The sequence below is a fragment of the Tyto alba genome, unplaced genomic scaffold (assembly GCF_018691265.1).
Source record: "Tyto alba isolate M040663 unplaced genomic scaffold, T.alba_DEE_v4.0 Super-Scaffold_16, whole genome shotgun sequence".
Classification (NCBI taxonomy): Eukaryota; Metazoa; Chordata; class Aves; order Strigiformes; family Tytonidae; genus Tyto; species Tyto alba.
In genome coordinates, this window is record NW_024881278.1 from 8247654 (window position 1) to 8274469 (window position 26816).

The 26816-nt window shown below is 51.4% G+C and overlaps 3 protein-coding genes and 1 long non-coding RNA gene across 4 annotated transcripts in view; 3 read left to right on the forward strand and 1 right to left on the reverse strand.

The window, feature by feature from the left end:
- The window catches only part of ZC3H6 (zinc finger CCCH-type containing 6), a 29326-nt gene extending 25543 nt beyond the window's left edge, over positions 1–3783 (forward strand). Inside the window, exon 12 of the mRNA XM_032989267.2 lies at positions 931–3783. Coding sequence (XP_032845158.1) covers positions 931–2432 — 1502 coding nt within the window. The 3' untranslated portion in view covers positions 2433–3783. The remainder of the gene's footprint in view (positions 1–930) is intronic.
- Positions 2938–14555, reverse strand: LOC122153183. Its single transcript, XM_042789669.1, has 6 exons — positions 14014–14555; positions 9653–12892; positions 8753–8923; positions 8272–8444; positions 7852–7969; positions 2938–6826 (listed from the first exon to the last, which is right to left on the reverse strand). The coding sequence occupies exons 1-6, from the start codon at positions 14107–14109 to the stop codon at positions 6599–6601; spliced, it is 4026 nt and encodes a 1341-aa protein (XP_042645603.1). The 5' UTR covers positions 14110–14555; the 3' UTR covers positions 2938–6598.
- A 597-nt stretch (positions 14556–15152) lies between these two features.
- On the forward strand, positions 15153–15715 carry LOC116960783. Its single transcript, XR_004406570.2, has 2 exons — positions 15153–15390; positions 15565–15715. It is a non-coding gene; the product is annotated as an uncharacterized LOC116960783 (long non-coding RNA).
- A 625-nt stretch (positions 15716–16340) lies between these two features.
- Positions 16341–26703, forward strand: NAPB (NSF attachment protein beta). Its single transcript, XM_042789675.1, has 11 exons — positions 16341–16540; positions 18758–18837; positions 19476–19592; positions 20717–20763; positions 20878–20955; positions 21929–21984; positions 22061–22145; positions 22898–23002; positions 23230–23298; positions 23678–23728; positions 24197–26703. The coding sequence occupies exons 1-11, from the start codon at positions 16443–16445 to the stop codon at positions 24299–24301; spliced, it is 891 nt and encodes a 296-aa protein (XP_042645609.1). The 5' UTR covers positions 16341–16442; the 3' UTR covers positions 24302–26703.
- Positions 26704–26816: the final 113 nt, after the last annotated feature.

Consider the following 26816-nt stretch of genomic DNA (forward strand, 5'->3'; position numbering starts at 1 on the left):
GGAACCAGAAATGTGTCTTCTGTCTGACGAAAAGGCAGTTGCTGTATCAAACGATTTTAAGGATCTTGCCATTATAATTCTGGTCAAATGATGAGAGAGATTTGGAGATGCAGCCCTTTAGGCTACTTACAGAACTAGAGTGACCTAGAGTCATCTACATCGTCTACATTGGACTGAAGAGTTCTCACCAGTGCTTTAGAGTGACCAGTCCTCCCACCCAGAGGGCTTTCAGAACATCGTATAATGGAAAATGCTCCTACTAGCTGCCTGTAACAACATGTCACTCCCTGTTTTTGAGTATTTGGGTGGTACAGATAGCACTGAGGAAACGTGTTGTTGTGCATTAGTGGGGATGGTGGTAGGTTTGGTCTTAATTTCTTGTTTTCCTGAGCTAGAGTAGACAGCTAGTCTCCTTCAGTAGGTAGGCAAGTTTAGGATGTGGACCTGAGCACAGAGCTGTGTCAATAAGGCTTTCCAGTAAATTGCATATAATAGTTGAGAATTTATCCTTTAATATTAAATATTTCTTCCCTTCCTGAATCTTGACCTTTCCCCAGAACCTTGTGATTTGGATTGTAATAAGGTAGTACAATGTTTTGGGTTTTTTTAACTAGTACTGGTAGAAGCAGTTGTTTGAAAGCAGGCTATTTTCTCAGAGTAATATTGACAGAGAATTATGTAGAGAGAGTTCAGCAGAGCTTGGGAATGTCTCAACTAGCTACAGCTTTTTTGTTACGTCGGTTCTTCACTGAAATTTATTTTTGTCATTTTGGATTATGGTTGTTATAATACAGGCAGTGATGATTTAATATCAGGTCTTTTCAGTTTGATTTTACTGAGAAGTTACCCTTTATATGAGTCAATGTGTTGTATTCCCTGGTGATTGTTTGCTTGAATAATATTTTTTTGCTTTGATTTTTTTTTTTTTAGATGACAATGTAAACTGGTATTCCAGTAGTGAAGAGGAAGAGGGGAGCAGTGTTAAATCAATACTAAAAACCTTAAAGAAACAAAGCGAAAATTTTAGGAATCGGCAACAACATTCCACTGAGCAGCACATGCTTGGTATTCCTACTGATCCGAGGCTGGCAAAAGAAAAAGGTGCAGGGCCTCAGGCTGCTGACCCAAGACTGCGGGCCTCTCCGAGGTCTAACCCCAGAAAGCCTTCGGAATCTGCGTCCTTGGACCCACGGCTCGTCCGAGATCCCCGGATGCACAAGGTCAGTGAGGGTGGCCACGCCAGCTCGTCCCTCGGGGGAGCCAAGCTAGATTTACACCACGGGCACACTGGGGTTAAAGTCAAGCAAAAAGGGCTGGATGATGATGAAGAGGACTCGGAAAGAGAACTGAGAGAACGAGCTTTTCTGATACCGTTGGAACCTTTGCCTGGTGTAACGTTAAGGGATCCCCGATCTCAGCTTAGGCAGTTCAGCCACATCAAAATGGATGTTACCCTGATGAAACCAAACTTTGCTAAGCATATTGTATGGGCACCCGAAGACTTGCTCCCGATACCTTTGCCTAAGCCTGACCCCGTCTCTTCAATCAACTTACCTCTTCCTCCACTCATTGCTGACCAGAGACTTAATAAACTGCGGAATTTGAAAAACGATCCCCATCCAAATGCAATGCCCGCTGACCCACGACTAGCTGCCAAGGCAAAAAACAACTTAACGGCCAGGAGTGGCTACTTGGATCCGTCTGCAGATTCGCATGCCAGTAGCTCAAGCAAATTAGGAGATCCTCGCTTACAAAAAAACGTCGATCCCAGACTCCACAGACTGTCAAGTGCAGATACGCATCACGGAGTGGCGAAGGATTCACACCCGTCGAAGTTTGACCCCCGCCTCGCCAGATCTGTGGCTGGCTCCTCGCAGCCCTCGGACGCTGCGACTGCTAAACCCGACCCGGATGCCCTGCCTCCGTACGCACCCAAATTGTCATCGAGCGGTGTCAGGCTGGGAACCCCGGGCTCGATACTGAGCGGTATTAGTTTGTACGATCCGAGAGATCACAGCTCATCATTGGACACAGCTCCAGCTAGTTCAGGAGAGAACGGAGAGAACCAGAAAAAAAGTATTTTGAAAAATTCTGGTAAAAATGAGCCCAGTCTCTCAGAAGATACATCGCTGCAGAAGGCTGCCTCGAACGTGGAAAAAAATACGGAAGGATCAGCAGAAGCCACTTCGGATAAAGCAAATAGCACCAGTAAATCTCAGGCTAAACACTCCAGCGCTGCACCTGCGGTGCATAATCTCCCTATCCAAGCTTTGTCGGGATTAATCAGACCGCAGTACAGCGACCCAAGGCAGGTTAGACAGCCTGGACAGGTAACTCAGACACAGGATACTGATCCGAATGGGGAATCGGATGATAAGTCGTTAAAAGATGTTTTCAAGACTTTCGATCCAACTGCTTCACCGTTTTGTTAGCAATTGATTTTAAGTCTTTTTACTGTTGTGAATATTGCAGTTTTCTGCTGTTTTGTAACTGGTTTACCTCTTTGCTTTATTTATTTTTAAATTATAATTATCAACACTTTTCAGCTGCTAATCTCAGAACCACATGCAGTTATACAGTATGCTATAGTGTTTGCAAAGCTGTGGTATTTTCTATATAATACTTTTCCAACTTCAGGGAGACTAATAATTGACATGTAGAAAACCCCCCATGTATTGTGTTAGAGCTGATAAAAGCACTTTCATTGTAAATAAGTCATTAAGAAAGTCCGAAGACCTGTATATGTGTGAGCTGTCTCTTTCATAAAAAACATTTAGATATGATTGCCACATTTGTATGATTGTATAGATACAAGCAATATTATGTACATTACTGTGAGAGACACTGTTTGACAAGGATTGTCTGACGCATCAAGCCAAACCTACTAACTGATTTAAAACCTACGTAAATGATTTAAAAGGAAAATGTTGATCCTCCTTTTCAGATCAGTTGTTGTAAGACATTGACAGTTTTTATTCATGCAGTCAATATTCTTAGTGTAAAAGAGACCTATATCGCATATTGAGGATTAAAAATGTCATATCTTTTAAAAGTATTTTATTCTATGCTGTATATAGAAGAAATTGTGAAGTACATAACTAGAAGAAAGTTACTGTTAAAAGTGGAGAATACCTAAGTTGTCCAATACAAAAAAGGTTTTTATTTAATTTTTTCACGCATACACAATTCTGATTAGTGCTATAAGTTACATTGTGGTGTTCATGTATTTCAATGTATTTTTGTATTCAGCTGCTTAATTTGTATTGCTTTTTTTGTATCGATGTAACTGCAGTACTTGTATTCATGGTGTCTTTATGACATTTTTAACAAAAAAATTAAAAAGGGTACAGTTAAAGTCTGTTAATGACTGTGATGTTGACATGTTGGCAGCTAGTTTAGCGCTGGGGAAAGAGCAGTGGGGGTGTCTGAAGGATGAAGGTGACTAAAACTGGTTTTCATGCAGTCGCTACACTGCTTTACAGTCAGATGGTAGTGGGTTTTTAAACTGACCTGGTGCCGAATGCAGGTGGAGTTGGCTGGCTGCGTGGTTCCGAGGTCAGACTGCTGATTTGGAGAAAGTCACCGTTGTTCTCTGACTACGATGATCAGCATCGCTATGAGAAATGTCACGCATGTTCTTTAATTTCTGAAGATGTTGCATGCCGAAAGCACAACTGTCCTCAAAGCCTCTCTTGTTTTGCCTTTTAGGTTGCTTTTTATATAGAGGAAATGTAGTCATACCTAGCTAGCTGCATTTACAATAAAAATTTGCCGTCTGCTCAATTGCCATGTGGTTCCCGCCCACTTGGAATGTTTCTTTGCATTAAGTCTCTTCCTTGGTGGATCTTTTCCTCTTTGTTTCTGTTTGTTGGCCCAAGCAGTGCTTGCGAATGGAACAGAATAGTGTTTGTCACAACTTCTGAGGTTTTGGTTTCTTGTGCTCGTGAGACGAACAGGCAAGAATACAAGTGTCTTGCATTGAGGAGCAGAGCTTGGATGAACAGAGGGAAGCTGCTGATTTCTACGTGTGCAAAACATGGCAGAGGAGACATCGTGGAAGGCAATAATGGTTTCAGTTTGCCTTTCTAATTTCCCAGAGTGTAAATTGTATTAATTTTATATTTTGAATAGTGCTCGCTCAAAATAATTGAAAACTAGGTAACAGACATTAAACTTAGTTGTTATTTTAGAGCAATCTGTTAGTCCTACCTGATTCCTTCTTATTATATTGTGACAAGTTTGGCTGTTCAGGAATTTCATTTAAAAAATGAGCCAGCAGAATTGGACAGCAGGGAAAGTAGAAGTAGTTTGGAAATAGCCCACGGATTGATAGCGGAACAAAGAGAAAAAGTGACAGTATTGAAGCCAAATGCGTGGTTTCACATTTAGATGTGGAGGATGCGCAGCTCTAACCCGGAGTTACAACTCGTAGGGTGGTGATGATATCATTGCTTCTTTGGATTCTCTGTGTTTTTTTGAAAGTACTGGAAAACTAAAGAGTCGAAGGAAAAGCTTTGATACCAAGAGCAAAATGATGTGTGTTACAATTGAGATAAGCAAAGGATCTCAAGTGGTTTGCAGGGTGTGTTTTGGTAGAGGGATGCAGAGTGCTGGCTTCTAGCCTTGGAGATCCACTGCCATGTCAGTATCTTTAATACAATACAGGTCTTGATTTTGGAAAAGAACGTGTACAAAGTAAGGAGGAAATGCAGTCTGAAAGGGGCCAGCTAGTCGTTGCAGCCTGTTGTCTTCACGTGTAACTGTCTCTTTCCTTCCCTCCTTTCTCCCAGATCCAGCCGGCAGGTCCCTGTGGGCTGCCCCGGCCAGGGGGCAAGGGTCTGGGGGCTGCTGCTTGGCTCCTCCACCCACCCGCCCTCGCTGCTTTATTTGTTGCAGATTTCTTTGTGGAGTCTCTGGTGTGCCCACCGCTACCACTTGCTCTTGAAACCTGGAGGAGATTAATTGCTACAGTGCAAGTACTAAACTACCTGATACAGGGAAGGTGCTGGGGGTGTCAGAGGGGGTGGGTGGGGACAGTCCTGCCTCACAGGTGGGCTGGAATGGGCTGCAGCCACCAAGCAACTTAAGCCTGATCTGCTACGTGGATTGATTGTGTCTTTCTCAGGGGAGGCTCGCTCCCGTCTCTTCCACAAGTGCAGTGTGGTGGCATGGAGCAGCGTTTCCCTTGGACACTTGCAGCTCACACCCCTGAGGCTGTGAAGGATGGATGTGGAGAGCAGTAACAGGAGCCGTCGGTAGCGATGGTCCTGGATACTCTGGAAGCCTGTAGCTATGAGGTGGGTGATCATCAGCATTGAATGTTTTACCCTGGGTAAAAGAGAGTCCTGGGGCTGAGAGGGATTTGGGGAGGAAAGTCTCATTTCTCTGCAGGATCTGCTGAGTCGGGAGCAGCAGGTGAGACAAAATGCTTCCCACTCCTGCTAGCCCTGGAGATGTGCAAGAGTGAAATGTTTTTCTCTGATCTTGTCTGTTCTCTGTGCTTCAGAAAGACTGAGCATTGCAAGACCACCACCTGGTGCTTGCTGCCCCGTGATAAAAATAGGGAGATTTCCAGCCTCCCTGGGTAGCCTGTTTTAATATTTTTCCACTCTGATGAAAAATATCTAATATGAATCCTTCATATTGCAAACTAAGTGTATTCCTGTAAAGCAGAGAATACTTAATTACCCTCCTGTTTTGCTTTTCAAAAGTCAGTTATCCTGTTCCTTAGTCTTCCTTCTCCTTCAGTTCTTTTCTCCAGCTTTTGTAGTGCCTTTTTGATGTTATCCTCTGAGCTCATACTTTGCATATGAGCTCCACCCTCTGCACTGGCTCTTCTGCAGGATTATATATCTCTGGCTGCCCTTCCTGTGCAGTATTTAGGATTGGTGCCTCTAGAAGGAAAGGTGACAGTTGCTAAAAAGGTGATGGTCACTAAAGAGTTTGATAGTGTGCCAAAGATCGGGGCCTGAGAAGGACCTCCCAGCTCTGAGGCTTTCTTGTGCAGGAGGTGAGCTGACTGACGCTGTAAGAGCCAGAGCTGGCTCACAGCTAGACAAGGGAATGCAGCACGTGAATATAAAGAATTGTAGCCCTACTTGGTGGCCACTGATTGAAGAGCAAGGGCTTCAGAGTGACTCCAGTGCCAGGTAACACAAATCAGCGAATGATACTCTCCTGAACAGGGCACCCTCTGTTTTCCCTTTAATGGGATCTTAAGGCTCTTCCCCACCTCCTGTGTCCTCTGTGGCTTGGTACTGCACCTTAGTACTTGACTTCAGATGCCGGCTGGAGGAGAGGCCTTTTAGGAAGTGCAGTAGTGTGACATCATTTTCTTCATGTCTTTTTCAGTCACCAACGGGGAGCAGTGTCTCTGCAGGGTGGAATTTGCCCCAGGAGGAGCGGCCAGCACACAAAAGCCTTTTCAGGCCTTGCACTCTCAGTCGTCCTGCAAGAGCAGCTCTGGCAGAGGGATGCGAGCTGGGAGGAGTGCAGCATGGGCTGAGTTCTTTGTGCTGAGGCCAGTTAGAGATGCGGTTCCTCTCCAGCAGAAGTCCCTCCTTGTTTTCACAGGTGGCTGTCCATAATTGTATGTCCTTTAGTAGGTTTTGGATGCCTGGGGGGTATTCTTGGTTGGAGGTGATTGTTCTTGCACCATAGCTGTCAGGGTGGGTTCAGCCCTTGCCTGAGTCTTGCGGAGCCCTAATTCATCCCTGTCCGAGTTTAAAGACTCCTTGGCTCTATGCCACAACAGGTTTTTCCTCCACTGCATGCAGAAAGCAGCTATTTCTCCTTCTTCTGTGTCAGGCGGGGGCTGTTGCAAACCCTATTAGAGAAAATATTTACATGCTTTAATATCTTGCTGTACATAAACTTGTTTAAAATATCTTAAATGATATGCAAGTCTGAATGCATAGATTTGTGTGTGACCAGTGTGGCATCTCTACTGTTAATGCTTAAAAAACACTTAAAATGCTTAAAAATCTGCTTGCAGAGAGATAACAGCAAAGCAGTATAGTTAGTTTATTGATAAGCAGGGAAAGTTCCAAAGGGAAAAAGCCAGGTCATAAAGGGCTTTGTAGTCTAGATGGGCAAGGTAAAAGAATGGCTAGTTACTTCAGGCTGACATCAGCAAAGTAAAAAAATTATATATATGTATATATATAAGAAATATGTTTTTAACAGTAGGGGCAATTAACCACAGGAGGAACTTTTTCACCCTTGTGGCTGATTGTTCATCAAATAGGATTCTAATAAAAACTGTTCTCTCTTTCAAAAAGACGTGCTGAAGCTCAGCAAAAGTTGTAGGATTATATAGGAGACTAGGGCACATGATGAAAAACTGCATCAGTGGAGAGTCTGGTTGTATTTGCACTTGTTTCAGGGTGCTTTCAGATAAAGTCTGCTCTCACAAACTATTTGCAGTTGGATCAGTCAGTGATTGTTGGCAGCTGCAAAGGAAGCTCTTGAGAATTTTGATCAAAGCTCACCTTGAGACAACAGAAAGGCTAAGACTGACATGGACTATTTCCAAATAAATACTCCAGTGAGATGCTACTGCTCTCCTATCCAAAAATTAAATGGGAAATGGACCAGCTAAAGATGTCATCCGAGTTGGTAGCCATGACAGAGCAAATTCAATGCCTGGAAGGATGCGTAGTGGGCTTTGGAGACAAGACAGAAGGGCATAAAATAAAAGCATCACAGTAAGAATGCTTACCTCCGGCTGGCATCAGCAGAGGCCCCACAGCAGCCAGCTCCCACCTCCCATAACCTGGCTTGGCTGTAGGAGCTCCCTGCAGCATGGACTCACCTTGAAAAACCTATTTGATGCCATCAGCATTAACTTACTTTGATACACGCTGCCTCGGCTGCCTTCAGAACATGCCAAACTGCTTGGATGAGGTTCTGCGCGTTGCTCACGAGCAGCTCAGAAGAGGACTTGCTCTCTGCAGTGACCGCTTTTACCCTTAGAAGACATTTTAAAGGATTTTACTGGAAAAGCATCAGACAGCGTACCTCCCGTGTGGGGCCAGAGCTCTGTCAGTTAAGATTGCCCCCAGAGCAGGTTTCCACAGAAGTAGGCAAAGCAGGGGAAGAAAGGGCTGATTACAGCAACAGGGAGAGGGGAGGGACGGCCCTGAATTGTAACTGAACTCTTAAGGGCTACGCCCAGGTCCAGCAAGGACCTCTGGAGACCACCATGCCCATCTCTTTGAGAAGGGGGGCCACCAGCTTTGGGGGAGATTGTCCTTGACCCCCACAACTCACCTGGCCACGATGCTGAGCTGGCTGCTGATGGTGTGGGTCTGCTCCGCGGCGCACAGCAGCTCTGCGGAGCATCTCTTGTCGAGGCAGTGCTTCGCAAGGATGTGGCCGAATTTAACAAACACCTGCCCGTCGGAAGCAATTTGCCTTGCACAGGCGACAAGTTGGTCGTTGCTCTGACACAAAATAGAAATTAATGTGTTTGGGGAGAGAAAGAGAAAAAAAGACCCCTTCGACTGCAAGACAGGGGAGTGTTCAGGCAACTCAGATATATTCTGAAACAAGGAAAGGCCTGGATGCCAAGTTCACATCTAATCAGGAGGAATTGATTTCTAATGCTTTGCATAAATTTGGCTGGTGCCACTTTTACAAGAGCGGGGCAATAGCAGGGTTTCAGCAGATGCTGGGCAGCCCTGTTGCTGGCTTTGACCTTGCTCTTGGGGGGAAAAAAGTGCTCGGGTGGAAGGGGTGAAATATTTCATACCATGATGGGGCCCTTCTTCCTTAGGAACTGAGTCATGTGAAGCATCCTTGTTGCCATGTCCTTGGTGACCTGGGACAGGTTTCTGGGGCCACCCTGCCATGTGTCACTGTATTCTCTCTCCTGCTTTGCAGGGCCACTGGCAAGGGAGATGCTGGGAGGACCATTGTGGTGCTGTCAAGACAAGAACCGAACAGACTGGAAGTCTGGAGCGTGCAGATGCACCGATGCCGAGAATTCTCTGCCCGTGTGTTTCTGAAGCAGTTTTTGGTGAGTAAAGGAGATGGGAGAGCTGCCTGCCACCTCACCTTCCCAACCAGCCCTTCTCTCCCCTGCCTTCACCCACAGTGGGACTATCAAATCCAAATGCCCGTGCCATCGTCCCCTGGCGCTGTCTCCAAATGGGTGGTAGCTGTCATGTGAGCTGACAGCGCCCGTGGTTGAGAAGCACAGTTAAGTGCTCTAAACCACTCTGCTGAGTGATGAGGATCATGTTGCTGCAGCCTTTGCCAGTTCCTGACAACTGACCGCTGTCATTGTGGGAGTGGAGTTGCTGGTACTCCCCCAAGGGTGCTTGTGGGGATGTGAGGAGCTGAGCAGAGACAGGTAGTGTTGCAGGGCAGGGAGAGGAGTACAGCCTCCTGCTCCTCAGAAACAGCATTTTGGAGGTGGGTTTATTTATTCAAGAGTGCCTGTCAGCTCAGATATCCAGAACTCAGCTGAACAGGGCAGCCAGCAACCTGATCTAACTTTGAAGGTGGCCAGGGGATTGGACTTGACCTCCAGAGGTCCCTGCCGACATCATGTATCTTAATGCTCCATGGTGTGAGTACCAGGATGGACTGACAGCCCTGACCATGGCCCTGCCGTAAGTGTTGATGGGGGGGGAAAAAGCTACTGTACCATTTCATGGGCCTCCCTGGCAGCTCCACGTCCTCGTCTGCTCCTGCTCGGGCAAGTTTCTGCTGACTTGCTGTGGCTCCGAGCATCAAGCTCTGGGGCTGGGAAGAGCTTGGCTGTGCTGGGAGAGCACGGGTCCCCCGCGTTCTGCAAACGTTGTGTGATGAGGTGCAGAACATGTCCACTGATGCCCTGAACAGCCTGAAGCTGCGTGATGAGGTAGTGTGCCTTTGCTGACCAGTACCAGACAATACTGTCTAGGCGGAGAAGCCCTTTGTCCTGACGGCTCTGGAAGAGCTGCCTGGCACTGCCCACTGCGTCAGACGTGAGGACCAGGAGGTGGTCTGCGATGGAGAGCAGGTTTGCCTGAGACTGCAGTGGAGCGCTGGCCTCCAGAACATCTTGGAGGATGGTTTTGACCCACTGGACGTTAGCCATTAGCCGACTTGCCTTATCTTCAAAGGCCTGTTTACTCCTCTTCCTGTCCTCTTGAGGGATGGGGAACAGGGCTAGTCCAACAACATCTCGGATGACCCGCAGGTGTTTGGTATTGACCTTCTCCAGGCGGAGCAATAATGCCTTGGCCCTGAGGGCCAAGTCTCTCTGCAGGAGTTCAAAGCGAATGTACAAGCTGGCAGTAGACAGCAGGGAGACTGAGAGGGTATTGGAGGCATCCAGCAGCGCTTCCATTAGCACCTTTATCTCTTCCCTGAGCGCTAGGATTTCACTGCGATCATGGTCTTCAGGGCAGGACAAATAAGAGAGCCAGGCAGCCTCCTGCAGCCTCAGGGAGTTCTCAGACACAGCAGCCAAGAGGCTCCGTGAGCAAAGCTTGTTCTTCACAGCGCTCCTCAGCTCCCTCAGGAAGAGGACATCCCTGCCTATGAACTGATCCACAGCACCCAGCAGGACCTGCATGCCGACAGCCCACTGGACACAGTGCAGCTCCAGACTGGCCTTTCCCACCCTGCAGGAGCCCTCGAAGGATGCTGCTTTCTCGAGTAACACTTTGGTGTTCATCTGAGCACGTGAAAACTTGGCTTGGACCTGTAGAAAGCTCTCCCAGACACTGGGGGAAATGGGATTTCCCTCACTACAGGCGATGCTTGCAATGTCTCCTGCTAGCCGAACTGCTCCTGCTAAACCCATCATGGTCTCATCCAAAGCCTGTTTGCCTCTCAGAAAGTCAGCAGACAAGATAAAGCCGAATACTTGCTGAGACAGACTATACCAAGAGCCTGCCACAGCTGCCAGGCACTCTTTGGTCTCACAGATCCTTTCTGAGAGCGTGAATGCCATTTGGAGAAGTCTGCTTGGATGACAAAGCTGTGCTGGGGCTGTTTCCCTGGCCAGGCTAATGACATATGGCGTCAGTAATACAATGTTCTGGTACTGCCCCAGCATCTCCATCTGGGGAGACTCAGCAATGGGCAGCGCTTCCTTCGCGGCGTCGATACAGCCATTGGAGAGTTCAAGCAAGGCGGAGCAAGCAGTGTTGACAGCATCCATATCGTGAGCTCTCGTCGCTGCTAGGAGAGCCGTAATGACAGGGTGTGTGTCTCCTTTCCTTGGAACCACATCCGGGTGTAAGTTACCTGCTGCTGAAGACGGACGACGTAACATACCTTCTTGCGACGCAGCCTCATCCGTAGTGGTTTTTAGCCCAACATGTGACGGGCTGAGTTCCAGCCCCTTTGCAAGGTCAGTGCTTCGCACTTGTTCCCGGAGCGGGCTGAGGATATCGGGGTGGTTGGACCCATCCAGCCCATCTTGGACGTGGTGAGCAGCATCCATCAGGCAGCTCGCTGCCTTTGAAAAGACATCGCTAGTTTGGAGGCAGGAGAGTCTCTCTGGGCAAAGAGCTGTGACCGCTTTCAGCTCGAGGATGGAGTTGGCCAGTTGTTCAACCCACACCAGCAAGCCGTTCCTGAAAATGGGGTCTGTGGCTCTGTCCACGAACCTGGTGGTAGCTTCAACCACCCACCGGGCCCAGCTGGTGAGGTGAGTTGCATGCCAAGAGAGCCTCCCAGGGTCCTGACTTTCCAGGGCCTTTTCACACCATTCCCTGTGCTTGGCCATTTCCCGGACAGACAGCTTAAGGAATTCACACATGCTGACCGTCTCCTCAAAACACCGCAAGAGGCTTTCTGTGGTTCCAGCCCATGTGTGGTACAAGGAGCGCAGTTGCTCAGCAGTGCTCATCTGGGCTGTATTTCCGCTCATTCCTGTAAGCAGTGGAGGGAGACTGGCAAGGAGTCTCTTCAAATACTCTACCCACTCTCCGATTTCTCTAGCGGTTTGGGGTTTGGTGCACCTGGCCAGAACAAAGTCTGCCACTCTGAGCATCTGCTGGGCGTGTGTGAAGAAGGTGGCAGTGAGGGGCTGAAGCTGCTTTAAAAATCCTCCTTGTCCTGCTGGAAAACACCCTGTACCAGCAAGGCTGAGGGCATCTTCAACTAACTGCCTCAGGGGCTCCTTACCCTCCAAGAAGGTGTCGAGGATTTGGCACAGAGTAGCTGTGAGCACTGCCTGGTCGAGAGTCTCCACCTCCTCTCCCATGGTGTGACATTCCTCCACCAGGCTGCTTTCTGCCCAGCTTTGCTCTGGCTGTCGCTCCTGCTGGCTTATGTGGCTGCAGATGGTTTTCCTCAGCCGTAGCAAAACCCAGCAGTGTTTTACCAGGTCCAGCTTGAGATCTGGCCTGGACGAGTCTGCTAGGAGCATGGAGTAGAAAATAACCGCTTCCACGTGAGCACTGAACTCGCTGCTGGAGAGGTGCACTGGGTCTGGGCGAGAGAGGAGAGACAGCAGCTTGCTCACGTGCTGGGAGAAGGTCCCATTTCTGTCCTGTGGCTCCTTGCTGCCTGTGTTGTCAACGAGCAGGGAAATGAGCTCTTTGATCGTCCTCTCTGTCAGCTGGAAAGCGTGGTCTTTGGAGAGGTTGACTTGCTGATCCCAGGAGCGTTTAAGATCGCTGTGCTTGGCTGCATGGAGCAAAGGAATGCACTTCTGAAGGAGCTGCAAAGTTTGGGCCAAGCTCTTCTGTCGAGGACAATCGCTGAGTTCCTCGAGGCGCTTTGCTGTCAGATTGCTCAGCAGAAGCAAGGCCTCGGAAAAGGCCCGGAAAGCAGCCAGCAGTCCTGGCATGTCCCCTGCATCCCGCAGCACGCTGAGGCACTCCAGAAGCCAGCTGGCAGCCTGAATGATCCTCCTTGCCCCGGCAGCATCTTCGATCTGAAGGATCTAACCAGAAAAAAAGGCAGAAAAAAAGGTCAGAGTGGCTAAGGCTCAAGAATCCCTGTTCACGATTTCATCCCTTGTGCAGCCAAGACGACACCACAGTCCTTGCAGGGAGGAGGTGCGTTTTGCTCAGCAGACCTGCCCTGGTGAGCATGTGGTGGAGAAACCACCATTGCTCCAGCTAGAGCTTCCCCCAAGCCCCAGCCCCTGTCTGTGTGGAGGGCAGCTCTTGTCCCTCCTCCAGCTGCAGCCTTCCTCACCGCTGCCTCCCCCCTGCTCGCTCCGGCACTCTCCTCCTCCACTGTTACCTTTACTGTCTCTGTTAAGACCCTCTTTGCCGACGCAGCCAGCTCTTCCCTGCAGCGTGGGCTCTCTGGCTGTACCTGGAGCTCGCGGGCCGCCAGCAGCACGCACCTCCCTGCCAGGATGAGGGACTCGGCCGCAGGACGCGTCTCCTCCTTGAACACCTCGTCGCTGGACTCCTCAGCCAGCCTGGAACAGAAGCCACTGGGCTCAGCTCTTCGCCATCCCCTAAGCACCAGCCTCAGCAGGTAGCAGCAAGGATGCCGCGCTGGTCTCAGGCTTTATCACAACAATTAGCCAGGCCAGACCTTAACTGGGCTTGAATTGTTTTTAGCTGTATTTGCAAACTGTTTCAGAACCTTTTGCAGTGGCTGCAATTGACTTTTAAGACAGGGTGTCTACAGTCTACTAGGTCCTAGCTGTAACAGCAAAATAACCCAGTGGTCAGCGCCTAATCTGTGGATTTGGGCTCCAATTTTACTGAAGCATTCAGTAAATTCACTGGAGCATTCGGTCAGTTGTTTGACTGTTACTTTAAGATGTGTTTAGCTTAACTGTTGCTTGTTGTCATTTTGCTTACTTCACCGCATCCCTTCTAAGCACATATCCTTGCTTTGTCCCATCTCTCCTTTTCCCTTCCTAATCTTATTCCCTCCCCTTCACATTCCCCATCCCATCTTCTTCCCATTCCCACTTCTCCACCAGGGTGCAGGCAGGGACCACTAAGCCAGAGAGGCCAGCTCCCTGTCAAGTTTCTTCACCATCCCTTCCTCCTCCTTCCCAGCCCCCAAGTCTGCCCAGGAGACACCCAGCAAACTTACCGTCTTGCAACCCAAGCGAATCCTTCTGTGGCTTTGGCTAATTTTTCTGCCTTCTCCCCTAAATTGGGAAAGGTCTGACAAATCCCATCTTCCCATTCCAAGGCGAGGATCAGATGGCAGAGCTGCACAGCCATGGGGCAGAGGATTTTTTGAATAGCTTTGTTTTCTGTTAGGAACCCGAGGTCGTAGAGATAAAAAGGCTCCATTGTGTGCTGCTGCGTGGAAAAGGGAAACAAAACCTGGGACTGTTTGGGATCCTTTGCAATGTGTAACCCTTACCAGTTTTACCAGTGACCTTGGATTTGGATGTCAGCTTCTGGTTTTGAATGCCGCAAGCACCTTGGAAATGCTCCACGGTTTAGTTTATCTGCAACCAGGTCAGCAACCTGCTTTTCCCTCCAGCTTTCCCGGTGTGGCCCTGCAGTCCTGCACGTGAAGCGTCCCCCGGCTCTGCTGGGTTCCGAGGTGCAGATGTGTCTCCAGAATGCTCGTCCCCCACTCCTGAGCTTACATCCACGTGGATCCCGTGGGACAGCAGAGCAGGTATTTCCTTTCCCCGGGCACAGGCAGCCCTGAGGCCGGGGTGGTGGGCTGTTCCTGGCAATGGCGCCGCTCCCTCCCTAGCGCCCCGGCAGCTGGTGGGGGACACGGGGGTGCCCACACCACCGCGGGGCTGTGCACATGCAAACAGCTCCCGGGCAGGGATAGGAACCCGCGGCGGCGGGGGGGATTAATTACACCTTGATTAGCATAGCTCGGTGTCTGGTGGACAGGGTGGAAGGCAAGCACCTGTGTGGGGCGGGGAGAGGGGGAGGAGGCTGGCGGCTGGCACCCCCCTGGGCCTCTCTCCTGCTCCTTCGAGGCCAGGGCTGTTTGCGGGGGGCCTGGGGGTGCCCCCTCCCTGGGCTGGGGGTGTCTGTGTGGGAGTGGGAGGCTGCCCCCCCCCCCACACACACACCGCCGCCATTAGCTGAGATGCACCAGTGTCGCCATGGAGACGGCGGCGGGGCGCAGGGCGGTGACGCCATCGCGGCGCGGCGGGCCGCGGGGCACGCCGGGAGCTGTAGTCCGGCGTTGGGCCCGAGAAGGCCGGACCCAGGGGCTCACCTAGTCCTGCCCCCCCCCCCCCAGCCCCTTAATCCTTACGCCGGCCCAGGGGGTGCGCTCCCCGCCTCCTCCCGCCGGGCGCTGAGGGGGCCGAGTGTGGGGCACACCGCTGCTGCCTGAAAAACCTGGGGACATAAGCGGCTGCGTGAGAGGAGGAGATGTGCAGGGCGTCAGCCGAGACCCAAGCTCCGGCTGCGGCCTTGCCTGATCCCTTGCCGGGCCTCAGCTGTTTCGCCTCTCGGTTAAGTGAGGATGGTGCGGCTTTACAGGGTGAAAAGGGAGCGATTGTTGCCTTCTCCTTGTGAATTTGGAACTGCTTTGCCAAATAAGGGGGGGGAACTCAGCAGTGTGCTTGGGGTGGGCAGGACGCAAACGCAAGTGAGATAAAAAACAGCCATGTTACCTGCTTTCTGACTTTTTCTGTGTTATTTTCACTTAACGTAGGATATCCACTGGAAACAATGACCCTTCTCCCAGGAGCCTGAGCTTCAGCTCTACTTCCTGTATTAGCACTGAAAGAATTCAGTGGAAACTCAGAGAGTGATGTGAATGAAAGCAGAATCAGAGCTGGTAAAAAAAAAAAAAAAGACCATCAGATTGGTATAAAGTCACTTATTTCTGGCATACTCTGCAGGTGCAGGTAACGTGGGAGCGGGTGAGTGCTTTCTCTGTGGAGCCGTAAGGCTCGATTGACCCTGGCTCGGATCCAGGCGTCAGCAGCGTGTGCTGCTGCTCCTGGATGCCCGTCTGATAAAACTCCCGAGCTGGATCCTGCTCCTATTTCCCCCCATTTTAAGCACTCCCACCCCAGTGCCGGCTGCTTTCCTAAGGGGGACGTGCATTTTCAGGAAGGCCAGGAATTAAATCTGCCTTTAGCCGCGACTTTTGTAATTCCGGGGGGGCCGCGGACGCCTCTGGCGCAGCACAGATGTCACCCTTTTGCCCCTCGCTGTGACGGTGCCAACGCCGACTGGCCCCAGCCGTGCGCGCGGCTGGCGGGGCGGTGTCTTCTAACGGAGCTGCAAGCGACCCCGAAGCGCGGGTCGGTCCCCGCCGCTGCCCGGGTGCGCTGCCCCCCCCCCCCCCCCCCCCCCCCCGCGGAGCGCTGCGCCGCCTCGCGCAACCCGCCGCGCCACGCAGGCGGCAGCGCCGCGCGGGCACGCGGCAACGCAGCGCAACGCGCGCGCGCGCGGCGCCGGTGCGACCCGAACCGTGCCCGGCGCGCGCGGCACCGCCCCACCCGTGCACGCGCGCGCCGGTGCCCCGCCGGCGGAGGAGGAGGAGGAGGAGGAGGCCGAGGAGGCCGAGGCCGGCCCGGCGCGATGGACAGCACGGGCAAGGAGCGGGAGGCTGTGCAGCTGATGGCGGAGGCCGAGAAGCGGGTGAAGGGCTCCCACTCCTTCCTGCGGGGGCTCTTCGGGTGAGCGGGGGGGGGGGGGGCGGAGGGAGTGTGTGTCTGCTGGGGGGGGGGGGGGGGCAGCCGCAGCTCCCCCCCCCGCAGTGTGGGTGAGGGTCTCCCCTAATCTCTGCGGCGGCGGGGGGTGTGTCTGTGTTACGCCATGGGGGTCGGTGGGGGGGCTGGGGAGAAAACAGCCCCCCGATAGCAGAGCGGGGGGGGGAGCGTGGCCCGCGGTGCTCCAGCAGCCCCCCCCCCCCCCCCCCCCCCCCGTGCTGTCCATGGGCGCAGCGGTGTGATGAGCCCGCTCGGCCTCTGCAGCGTGGGGTGGGGGGTGGGTCCCCACCCCGGCATTTCCAGCCCGCCGTGGGTGTGGGGGTGTCCCCACGCTCCACGGCGGCTGCGCTCATCCCGGCTTTAATACCGGGGAGGGGGGGGGGGGGGGGGCTCCGCTGGAAATCCTCTCACGGCCGCGGCGCTATCGGGGTTCACCCCAAGGCTCTGCTCGGAGCAGCCCCCCCCCCCCCCCATCCTTCTTGAGGCTTTTTGTGCCTCCGGGGAGGGGGTGTGCGTTTGGACACGACTCGGGGGTCTTGCAGATCTGGCCAGTGGACCCCTCGCAGCGCCGAGCCCGGGACGTGAAGCGCAGAGACCCTCCGGTGGGGTGGGGGTTGCCGGGGGGAGGGATGCCCCCGGAAAATGGCCGAGCCTCCTTTTTACCGGGTCTTTTTGTTCAAAAGTAAATAACCCTGGGGGTGCGAGAGCTGCGCCTGGAAGCGTTTAGACGAACTGGCACTTTTGGCTGCCTTAATCTTGGATTATCTTTTTTTTTTTTTTTTTTTTTTTTTTTTTTTTGGTATTTTAAGAAAAGAGCATTTACGGCGTGATGCTCTTGTGGAGGCCTTGATGTTCCTAAACAGCCTGGAAAAATCGAGTGCCTGCAGCCTTAAAAGCAGAAGTTTTAAAAATAAATTCCTCCTGGCCTCCAGCAGATAGATCCGGTGGGGTGTGCTCCAGGGGTGTAATCCAGGGGGCAAATGGCCGAAAATCCTTGAAGTGAACCGGCAGAGATTTCAAGAGGCAAATTTATCATTTTCTTGGGCTAAAAATAGATGGGGGGGGAAAAAAAACGCTTTTAAAATGGAAGAAATGGTGGTGGGTGACTTTGCTCTCAGCATCCCCCTGGTGAAAGGGGGTGCCCAGGCCACTGAGTGCCCAGCCAAAAGCGTTATCGACAGTCGGGCTTTTTCCTGAAGAGCTCCATTAGCTTGCACAAGTGCTTTTTTATTTTTTTGAGACTAAAAGGCTGAAAACCACCCGGTTTTGGATGCCCTGCAGGGTGTAGCGTTACCTCGCGCCAGCTCCCTTGGCTTTAGTTCATGCAGAAGGTGGCTTTCAAGGGCAAGGAGCCGTCCAAAAATCCCGCCTGTGCTTAGAAGTTAAACGTGGTCGTCTGCCAAAAGGAAGGAGGGGGGGAAAAAAAAGAAAAAAGGCAGTAATAAATGTTGTCACCTCCTGTGCTGCAGCCCTTTCTGGGGTCAGCAGGACCGTCTGCTGCAGAGGGCAGTACCGAGCTTGTAGGAGTAAGTCCATGAAGAAATCTGCATTTCATGAACAAAAATATTGTAACTTCTCTCTCAAGATAATCATCTGAAACAGTTAGGTTTGTGCCGAGTTGTTCTTTTGCAGCAAGTTGTCTAGTATCTCTTAATTTTTGATTTGCTCTATGTTCTCCAAATGATACAGTAGATTGTCGTGTCCTAGAGTTTGCTTTTTGCAGGTGTTTTTGCTGAGTGCCTCATGAGACTCTTTATGAGCCTGGCGGCTCCTGCCCAAAAAGTTGGGACCCAGGTCAAGAAGCAGATGGGAGCTTGCTCCAGGCTCCAAACTCTTTTGGAAGGTGCAGGAGTGGGTTTTGTCTGCTATCCTGTCCCTGCTTTACGCAGTGAAAAACTGCCTCCCCTTTCTAGCAAGGGCTTGGTTATTCGGCTCCCTGTTCGCAGCGGGGCTTGGGGGGGGACCCCATGGGGATCCAGCTGAATTTCTCCCCACCTCTGCTGCCTGTGTCCCCAAATCCAGCTTTCCCCTCTCTGAGCAGCGCGATGCTCACCCCGCGTTTTAAAATTAGGGAGATTCCGCCTCATCAAGCCCCGAGGGGCCACGTTGCCCAAGCGCACGGGGCCACAGCGGCACCCCGCTTGGTTCCGGCACGGCGTCACGGGCTCTCTCACTGCATTTCAGGGGCAACACCAGGGTGGAGGAGGCCTGCGAAATGTACACCAGGGCTGCCAACATGTTCAAGATCGCCAAAAACTGGAGCGGTGAGTATGGTACCCGGCCTCGGAGGCGCTGCGTAGAGGGCGGCTGACACCGGGGTGACCCACGAGTGTCCGAGTATCTTCCTGTGGGTTATTGCAGCAGAGTTTTACATCCCAGGCTGTTTCCGTGGGGATGGTCCCTGTGGCGATGCAATTCCTCTGCTTTGCATTTGATTCCAGTATTGGGAAGGTGGGCAAAATGGGGGGTGACCTGAATGTTCCCGGTGTTAAATAAGCCAGGGTGCCATTTACCACTTTAAAATGAGAGTTTGTAATTCTGAAGCGGGGGGAGCCTGCTAAAGGGGCGCTGCCCTGGGTTTGCTCTTCAGCAAGGAAATACCTTTTGGGGTGGGACGTCAAATCCGATGAGTTTCGAGATGCGAGGGATCCCCCTTGCTGATCTGGTAGCTGCGGCACGCAGCCAGCAGCGAGGATGAACCCGTGTGGCCAAGGATGAGCGTGTGTGGGGATGGGCTGCCGCTGGCAGACAGGCAGCACCTGCACACAGACACTTCGGGGGTGGTTGCACCTCTTGACCTCCGTGGGTCCCGGGAAGCGACGCGCGCTTTGCCCTTCCGTGATGATCCCGCTGGATGCCGGAGCGGAGGGTAACACGGGGTGGGTGTGCGCTTCTCTCCCAGCTGCAGGGAACGCGTTTTGTCAGGCAGCCAAGCTGCACATGCAGCTGCAGAGCAAACACGACTCGGCCACCAGCTTCGTGGACGCCGGGAACGCCTACAAAAAAGCAGACCCGCAAGGTAAGGGGGGGGGTGAAAGCCGGGATTGTGTCTTGCAAAGCGGCAGAGGAGGTGGCGTGCCGAGGCTTTCGGTGGTCACCGGCTCCCCGGGGCTGCAGATCCTCACTGCAGGCTACCCGCGAGCCGCGATACCCCCTGCCCGTCTGCTCCTCCAGGAGGCTTTCAGATGGCGCGAGCTAGTCCGCGGCGCCTTGGTGTGGGTCGGCACGTGTAGCTGGGTCGTCTCCAGGTGATCCCTGGCGCTTGGGCTCGCGTGCGGTGCGTTGGCGGCGAAGCGCTGCCCCGCGGTAGTGTCCGTCCTGCTTTAGCTTGACTTGGGAGAAACGCTCGCTTCTGAAGGAATGCTCCACCGGGTCTCGGGTCTGGATCACAGTGGGAGCCCTGCCCTTAGCCCCAGCCCTGCTCCGGGGGGTTTCCCCAGGGCAGAGGCGAGGCGGGAGGAAAATGGGCTGACTGTTGGTGGGATGAGGATAAAGGATCCGGATTCTTCCAATGTGGTCGTGAAGAGCAGGGTTGTGGTTTTCTGGAAGGCCTCCGATATTCCCCTTGCCCTGGCTGAGTGTTTGGAAACACACCAGCCAACCCACCGGGGTTACCCATGCTTTCCTGGGCCGGGGGGCTGGAGAAACTGACTTAGGGCCGATAAAACCACTTTATAATCGTAAAGCACCCACGTTTCCTAGGAAATGGCACCCCCTGCGTGTTTACGAGTTCGATATTTTGAATTTTGCTCTGTTTGAGCATGCGGCCTGACAAACCCGGAGTACAGGTTGTTTGTATTTTGCCCATCCTAATTTTTGGCTGTTAGGTGTCAGCGTCGGAATTTTTCCCCAGTGGGCTGTCGGTGGGACGGGGGTGCTAGGGCTGGGTGAATTGGGATTAGATCTGCAGGCACAAAAAGGCGGGGGGCGTTACATCGGTAGGTCTTAAAGGTTGAAAATGTTACGTCTCTTGTTCCAGCTATACGTAAATGTGGGAGTAGGTATTTATTTGAGAAGCTGGTGTGCGGTCTGATGAAGAGTAATATTCCCAAGATGTGAATTTTGTGGAGGGGGGAGGTTTTGGGCTGGGAAGTCTGACGTGCTGGCTGACTTTGTTGTTTTCCCTGAACACTCATGCTGCAGAGGCCATCAACTGCTTAAATGCAGCTATCGATATCTACACCGACATGGTAAGAAGCTGCGCTGGCAGCTCGTGGGCCGACGTGCTTGTTAAGAGCTGCAGCTCAGTGAACGCCGGGCGGAGGGGGAACCCCCATCTCACGCCCAGCCTCTGCCTTCTCTAGGGACGATTCACTATCGCTGCCAAGCACCACATCACCATTGCAGAGATCTACGAGGCCGAGCTGGTAGACATCGAAAAGGTACAAGAAGCCGGGCGCCGCTGGTGCTGCAGCGGCTGCATTTCCTTCCCCGGCCAGAGCAGCGCCGAGCTCAGCGCGCCCGACAAAACCCATTTCCCACCCAGCACTGGGCTGCTTTATGATGGTGCAAATCGCCCGTAGATTGTGTGAACAGGGGGAGCGACGATTTTTTTTTTTATTATTTTATTTTTTTATTTTATTTTTTTTTTCCCTCCCTCCCAGCACGGGTCTCTCGCGGGGGTGGTCCCGACTCTTTTGCGTGCCCCTCTGCTGAAACGCCCAGGTGAGAAACCTCGACTGAAGTGGTGCTTCACGTCCGAAAAGCACTTTGGGAGAACTGTGGGGCGGTTTTACAGCTGTTTTCTGATCCCCCAAAGGAAGCTGCTACTACTTTTAGTTCGCAGTTCAGCCCCGACCCTCTCTCGTTCCCATAACCAAGGGCCCTGAGCAGGAATCCTGCAGCAGCTCGGCTGGCTGCAAATCTGCTTGAAGTGTGCAGAACAAAAATGTAATGTTTCCTAGACTTTGTAGACAATCAGTTGCTTCCTCAGCTCCACTTCACTGGCTCCCATCTATCTCCGTTAGTGGCTTCAGCATTGCCTCTCCACGTGCAGCCCTGCTTAAATCAAGCCCTGCTCTGTCAGGGCTGTTGCAGTTTATTCTACCGTGGCGAAGCCGGCAGAAGTCGTGTCGCACTGTCATTACGAGCGTTGGTAGCCATTACCTCGAGAGTTATTAAACCTGTGCTGGAGTTTGGGACTCTTAACAAGGGCATGGGCAAATTTCCAAGGGGAGCTTCATGTTTTGAATGGTGGGGGGGTGGGGGATGCGTGGCAGCGCCTCACTCCAGCAGAGCTGCCTCCCTTTGGGCGCCGAGCGGGGAAAGCTTTTGCGAGCGCGGTCGCTGGACACTGCTCTGTCCAAAAATCGGTACTTCAGACGCGGCATTCGAGCGCGGTGTTTCTGTCCCCAGGCGATTGCACACTACGAGCAGGCTGCGGACTATTACAAAGGAGAGGAGTCCAACAGGCAAGTGGTCTTTGTAAGAGGGTCGCGGATTTGTTTTCCCCCAGGACACAATTAACTTTAACGCTATTGATTGTAGTTCGGCCAACAAGTGTCTGCTGAAGGTGGCCGCCTACGCCGCGCAGCTGGAGCAGTACCAGAAGGCGATAGAAATCTATGAGCAGGTGAGGCTGCGTGCTTTGTCTGACGGGGCAAACACTTCTCGGAAATGAGAAGTGGGTCAGTGTGTCGGTCTCACAAAGCTGCTGCGGCCTAGAAGCTCCAGATCTTACTTACTTTGGGGCTGATTGTGCCTTTACAAGACATGGTTTGCTCCTTTGCTTTTATGAGTTGCTTTAACTTACCAAAGGTACTTTTTTCCCGTGAATTCTGCTGTTTCTAGAGAAAGGCTGGGGGAAGCAGGGAGAAGGAAGTCTGTAATTACACTTTCGATCGTATTTACAAATGCAGCTGGCAGAAAATTTCCCCCAAATCTGTAAACTGGATTGCTCTGCCTTCGTGCCAGGTATTGACCTGGCAATGCTTGCAGTGCTGCTTTTGTGCTCCCGGAGGCTTAATCCTGGAGCAGGTTTCCACTGGGACGACTTGCTCTCCCCCTCCTGCCTCAGACGGGACACGCCGAGGTACCAGCGTGGCACCCCTGAGCTGATGCAGCGGTGCCCTGGGCCGGGCTGCGTGGCTGCGCTCTCGCAGCTGCCTGCGAGTCTCTGACTTCCCTTGGGATGAGTTAACAACCTGTCTGTTTTCCCAATAGCTTTTTGTACAAGACAACAGCATTTTTTTTTTTCCCCACGGTCTTTATTCACAGCCAGCTGTGTGGTGCTGCATGTTATTTTAATCAGCTGTCCTGTTTTTAATTCTGTTCTTAATGACGCGGTTTTCTGTCCCAACTCCAATCATCTCTTTTTGTGTCTAGGTTGGAACCAACACGATGGATAATCCTTTGCTGAAGTACAGCGCAAAAGAATATTTCTTCAAAGCTGCTCTGTGCCACTTCATCGTGGATGAGCTGAACGCGAAGGTCAGTGGTTATCCCAAACCTTCAGCACCCCTCTTCACCAGCCTTTGACGGCTGAGACACGGTCCTGCGTGCCCGGGGACTGGAGCGGCAAGTGCCGTAGCGTGGAATTGGACTTACTGTGAATACTTTTCCCAAGCTCCCTGTGCAGTTTTAGGAGTGGAAGGCAAAAACTGCAATAAAAAGCGAGTCGTTTTGTGTGAAACTGAGTGTTGTCTTTTCTCTTTCAGCTTGCACTCGAGAAATATGAAGAAATGTTCCCAGCGTTCACAGATTCACGGGAGTGCAAGCTATTGAAAGTGAGTAAATGCACTATTAAAAATAGTCACGCTTGACAATGCATACTGCCCTCTCCTTTGTGCTTTTCCACTTTGCCATGGGTTGGGTCGTTTATTCAAACGCTTCGGAGGCCATCAGACTCGCTTTGCACTGGGTTTACACCAGGCTTGGGGAAGTGGTTGCAGCAGAAAGATAATGATTCTCTCAAATCTAAAACCCAACCCAACCCAAACTGTTTCTGTGTTCACGGCGGGCGGTTCGGGTAGGTTGCGAAGGTGCCGCTGCTGGACGCGTGGCTGCCCCGGCCCCCTCTGCCCCGGGGACGAGATGCCCACGCGCTGGCCCTGCGGGAACATGCCAAAGCAGAGTATTTTCTAAATTTTAACGGTGTTCTCCTAGAAACTGCTGGAAGCCCACGAGGAGCAGAACTGCGAGGCATACACTGAGGCAGTAAGTAGTCACGCGGTTGCTAAAGCACGCTCGTGCATCACGGGTTGTTCCTTTTTTATTTTTTTCCTGGCGCGTGTGCTTTGTGAAACGTTGGGTAACTGGTTGCCCGAGCTCTGAGGGCTGTGGCCGAGTCCAGCGGGACAAAACACCGGGCGCTTCGCTGCCTCACCGTCCTGCCCCGAACCACCCCTGGAGAGACGGACGTGAGCAGAGCCGCCTCTTTAGTGTATCACTGAGAGTTCAGTAAAGATCCTGCCTGGTTCTGCTCCAGCTCCTTTTGGGGTTTGACAACGGCTTAAAGTGCTCTGCTTTTTTGGAGATATTTTTGTTTTGTTTTATTTTATTATTTCCCTGGGAAGAGTAGAAGTTTTAAAAGATGGCACTTGAAGAGCTGCGGAATGCTGCTTTTGCAGCAGGCTCCTTTGCTTTCTAATCTCTCCATTTAAAACATCACTCTTTTTCTAACAGGTTAAAGAGTTCGATTCAATATCGCGGTTGGATCAGTGGCTGACAACCATGTTGCTTCGCATCAAAAAGTCAATCCAGGGAGAAGGGGATGGGGACCTGAAGTGAATTGTGCGTGGTATCTGCGGCATGCAGCCTAAGTAATCGGTTCTTGTGCTACAGCCAAGGACCACTACGGGATACCTGATAAAAAAAAATCTCTAGCTTTGTTTTGTTGCTTACAAATCCAATGACTTGTGTGTTTCTTTAGTACCTTGCTCTGTGTCGTGACAACGTGGGTAGGTGAGAAGCGATGCTCTGGGTGGCACCGGCAGATCTTTCCAAGGCAAAAGCAGCGCTGCGGGCAGAAATCCTGTTTTGTTAGCTGGGGGAACCCAAAGTCTGCTCTTGCAACTGCTGTTTTTTCCTGCTGTTCTGTCTTAAGGCTCAGTACCATTGATTTCAGCCTGTAAATATTCCATCCGTGCCAGTACGGTACCAGTAATTGCTTCTGCTCTGTTGCTGTATTGTTACTGTTTTCTGTTCCTAAACGACCGCTGTCAGAGACACTTGGATCTTTTATTTCTTTTTTTTTTTTAAACGATCAAGCTTTTTTAATAGCCCTAGCAAAAGGCTTTGTGACTCGTATAGACAGTATGCATGTGTGTGTATACATCCTGTACAGATACATGTGTGCTCGTGTAAGTACAGCGCACCTCGCGACCGGGCGCTGGGAGGGTTACAGGGCTGCTTGCCTTGGGGACAGCTGGCGCGAGCAGACCTAGTGAACAGAGTATTTTGTATTTCTGATCTAAATATAAAACATAAGGCTCTCCTCTATTTTCTTGGATCTATTTTTCCACTTTATTTTGTGGTGCATCCCATCCCTCCTACCCTGAGATGACTCGACCTGAGTAATAATCTATTTTTCTAACTTTTCATTTCCATGAACTCCTGCTGCTGGCTCTAGTGCAGGTCTCTTGTGTGTGCTGGGTGAGACCCGTTAGCTCCTGACCTCTCGGCAAAGCCACCTCGTCCCTGGGATGCGCAGAGGCGCTGGCCGAGATGTGATGTTCTACAGAACCTTGTTCTAGGTGTCTGGGTGCCAGATGAATCCAGCTTGCTTTGAAAAAGGTGTAGACGCCTTTACATATTCCTGCAGTAGTCTTAGAAATGAGTTTTTAAAATGTCTGCGAGCAGGGCTTTGCTGTGTTCGATTAGAGAGGATGGAGGTACCTGTTACTTCATGTGTGCGTGTGGAGGGGATCGGAGCCTGTGTGCTTTGGCAGGGGGAGCTGTCACTTGCTCTTTCTCTGCAATGAAGTGATTTTCAGCTGTGCAAAGAACAAAAAGGTAATTAATTAACTGTTTTAAGTGGGTCCTCTTCCAGGGCTAGAGCGGGAGTATTGCAGTAGCCCCCAGCAGGCAGCTTCAGCCAGCACTGCCCCTTGTCTCTTCTCTGGTGACCAAAATGCCAGCTTTTTGCTCTTCTCTTGGGTTTGTTTTTAATCTAGGTATTTGGGTAGAACACAGTATTCAGCTCCTTGGTAAAAAGGGTTTAGTTCTATTGAAGTGGTACTTCACCACTGGCTTATGAAAAGGAAAACCAAAAACCGCTCCTGGTACATGCCAAATTATTATTTTTGTTTTCTTGATTGCTCTTCCTGGTTACTTATTTTCCAGAGACTCTTGTGTGCATCCTAACGCGATAGGAAAGACCTGTGAGCTGTACAGAACCAGCCAGGCGAGGGCACAGTAAATGTTCTTCCAAGCAACTTCAGGTTCTTCACTTCTCAGACGAGTGTTTAAGGCTCGTGATCACAACCCTCGCTTTGGCTGAGCCCACCGTGTCTCACAAACTCAGCCAAGAAGTCCTCTAAATCCCACTTAGCGCGCAGTCCTGGCCTGTGCCCACGGCCTCCGTGTGCTTGTGCCACCTCCGCTGGGCAGAGGCGCTGCGGCCGCAGCTGGCCACCCTCACAGCAAAGGCTGGATGAGCTGCTGATTTTATCTCCTTGCTGCTGAACTGGGGTAAAAGGATGCGGTTTTGTTTCATTTATGCATTTCCTTAGGGAGCACAGACCCAGCCTTTATCTGGACTTGCGGCCGGTGCCTTTGGAGCCCCACAGGCCCTGAGCTTTATGCAGAACTGAGGCGAGTATTTTATGCTTTTTTTTTTTTTTTTTTTTTTTGCATTTGCTTTTCCTGGTGTCAGTATTAGGGACAGGTGTGAGAAGATGCAGAGGGAGCTGGTGGAGCAGAAGCCCGTACCAGGGGGTTGTGTGGTCTGTTACTGTGCTCTGGAGTAGTGTCATTAAAATAGAAATGTTAGTTCTGTGTAAGTAGGCTACAGCATGTCCTCCGGTGTACCAGTGGTAAATTGTGACAGTTTCAAAGTGACGATCTGCCACTCTGCTGTATTTTCCCCCCAGTACACAACTCTGTACTATGAAAACCTGTTCATGAAATGGCCTTAGCAAGAATATAATGTTTTGTGTGAATCTGTACATTAATAAAGTGAAAATCATGAATGTAAGTAGTGCTAAATGTTTTTTCCTGGAGAAGGCAGAAGCCTGGCCTGGAGCCCAAGGGTGTGATGATGAAAGCCAGGGAGCAGGGCGCTGCCTTTCCATTGGTGTCCCGT

What these genes read in the sequence shown, in the direction of transcription:
- LOC122153183 (XM_042789669.1), bottom strand. Translation starts at nt 14,109, where the DNA reads ATGGGAAGATGGGATTTGTCAGACCTTTCCCAATTTAGGGGAGAAGGC. An exon ending in GGAAGAAGGGCCCCATCATG is followed by an intron (nt 8,445 to 8,752) that starts GTATGAAATATT and finishes ATTTTGTGTCAG; the next exon opens with AGCAACGACCAACTTGTCGC. An exon ending in CAGCTCAGCATCGTGGCCAG is followed by an intron (nt 7,970 to 8,271) that starts GTGAGTTGTGGG and finishes ATGTCTTCTAAG; the next exon opens with GGTAAAAGCGGTCACTGCAG.
- NAPB (XM_042789675.1), top strand. Translation starts at nt 16,443, where the DNA reads ATGGACAGCACGGGCAAGGAGCGGGAGGCTGTGCAGCTGATGGCGGAG. An exon ending in GATCGCCAAAAACTGGAGCG is followed by an intron (nt 18,838 to 19,475) that starts GTGAGTATGGTA and finishes CTTCTCTCCCAG; the next exon opens with CTGCAGGGAACGCGTTTTGT. An exon ending in AAAGGAGAGGAGTCCAACAG is followed by an intron (nt 21,985 to 22,060) that starts GCAAGTGGTCTT and finishes TATTGATTGTAG; the next exon opens with TTCGGCCAACAAGTGTCTGC.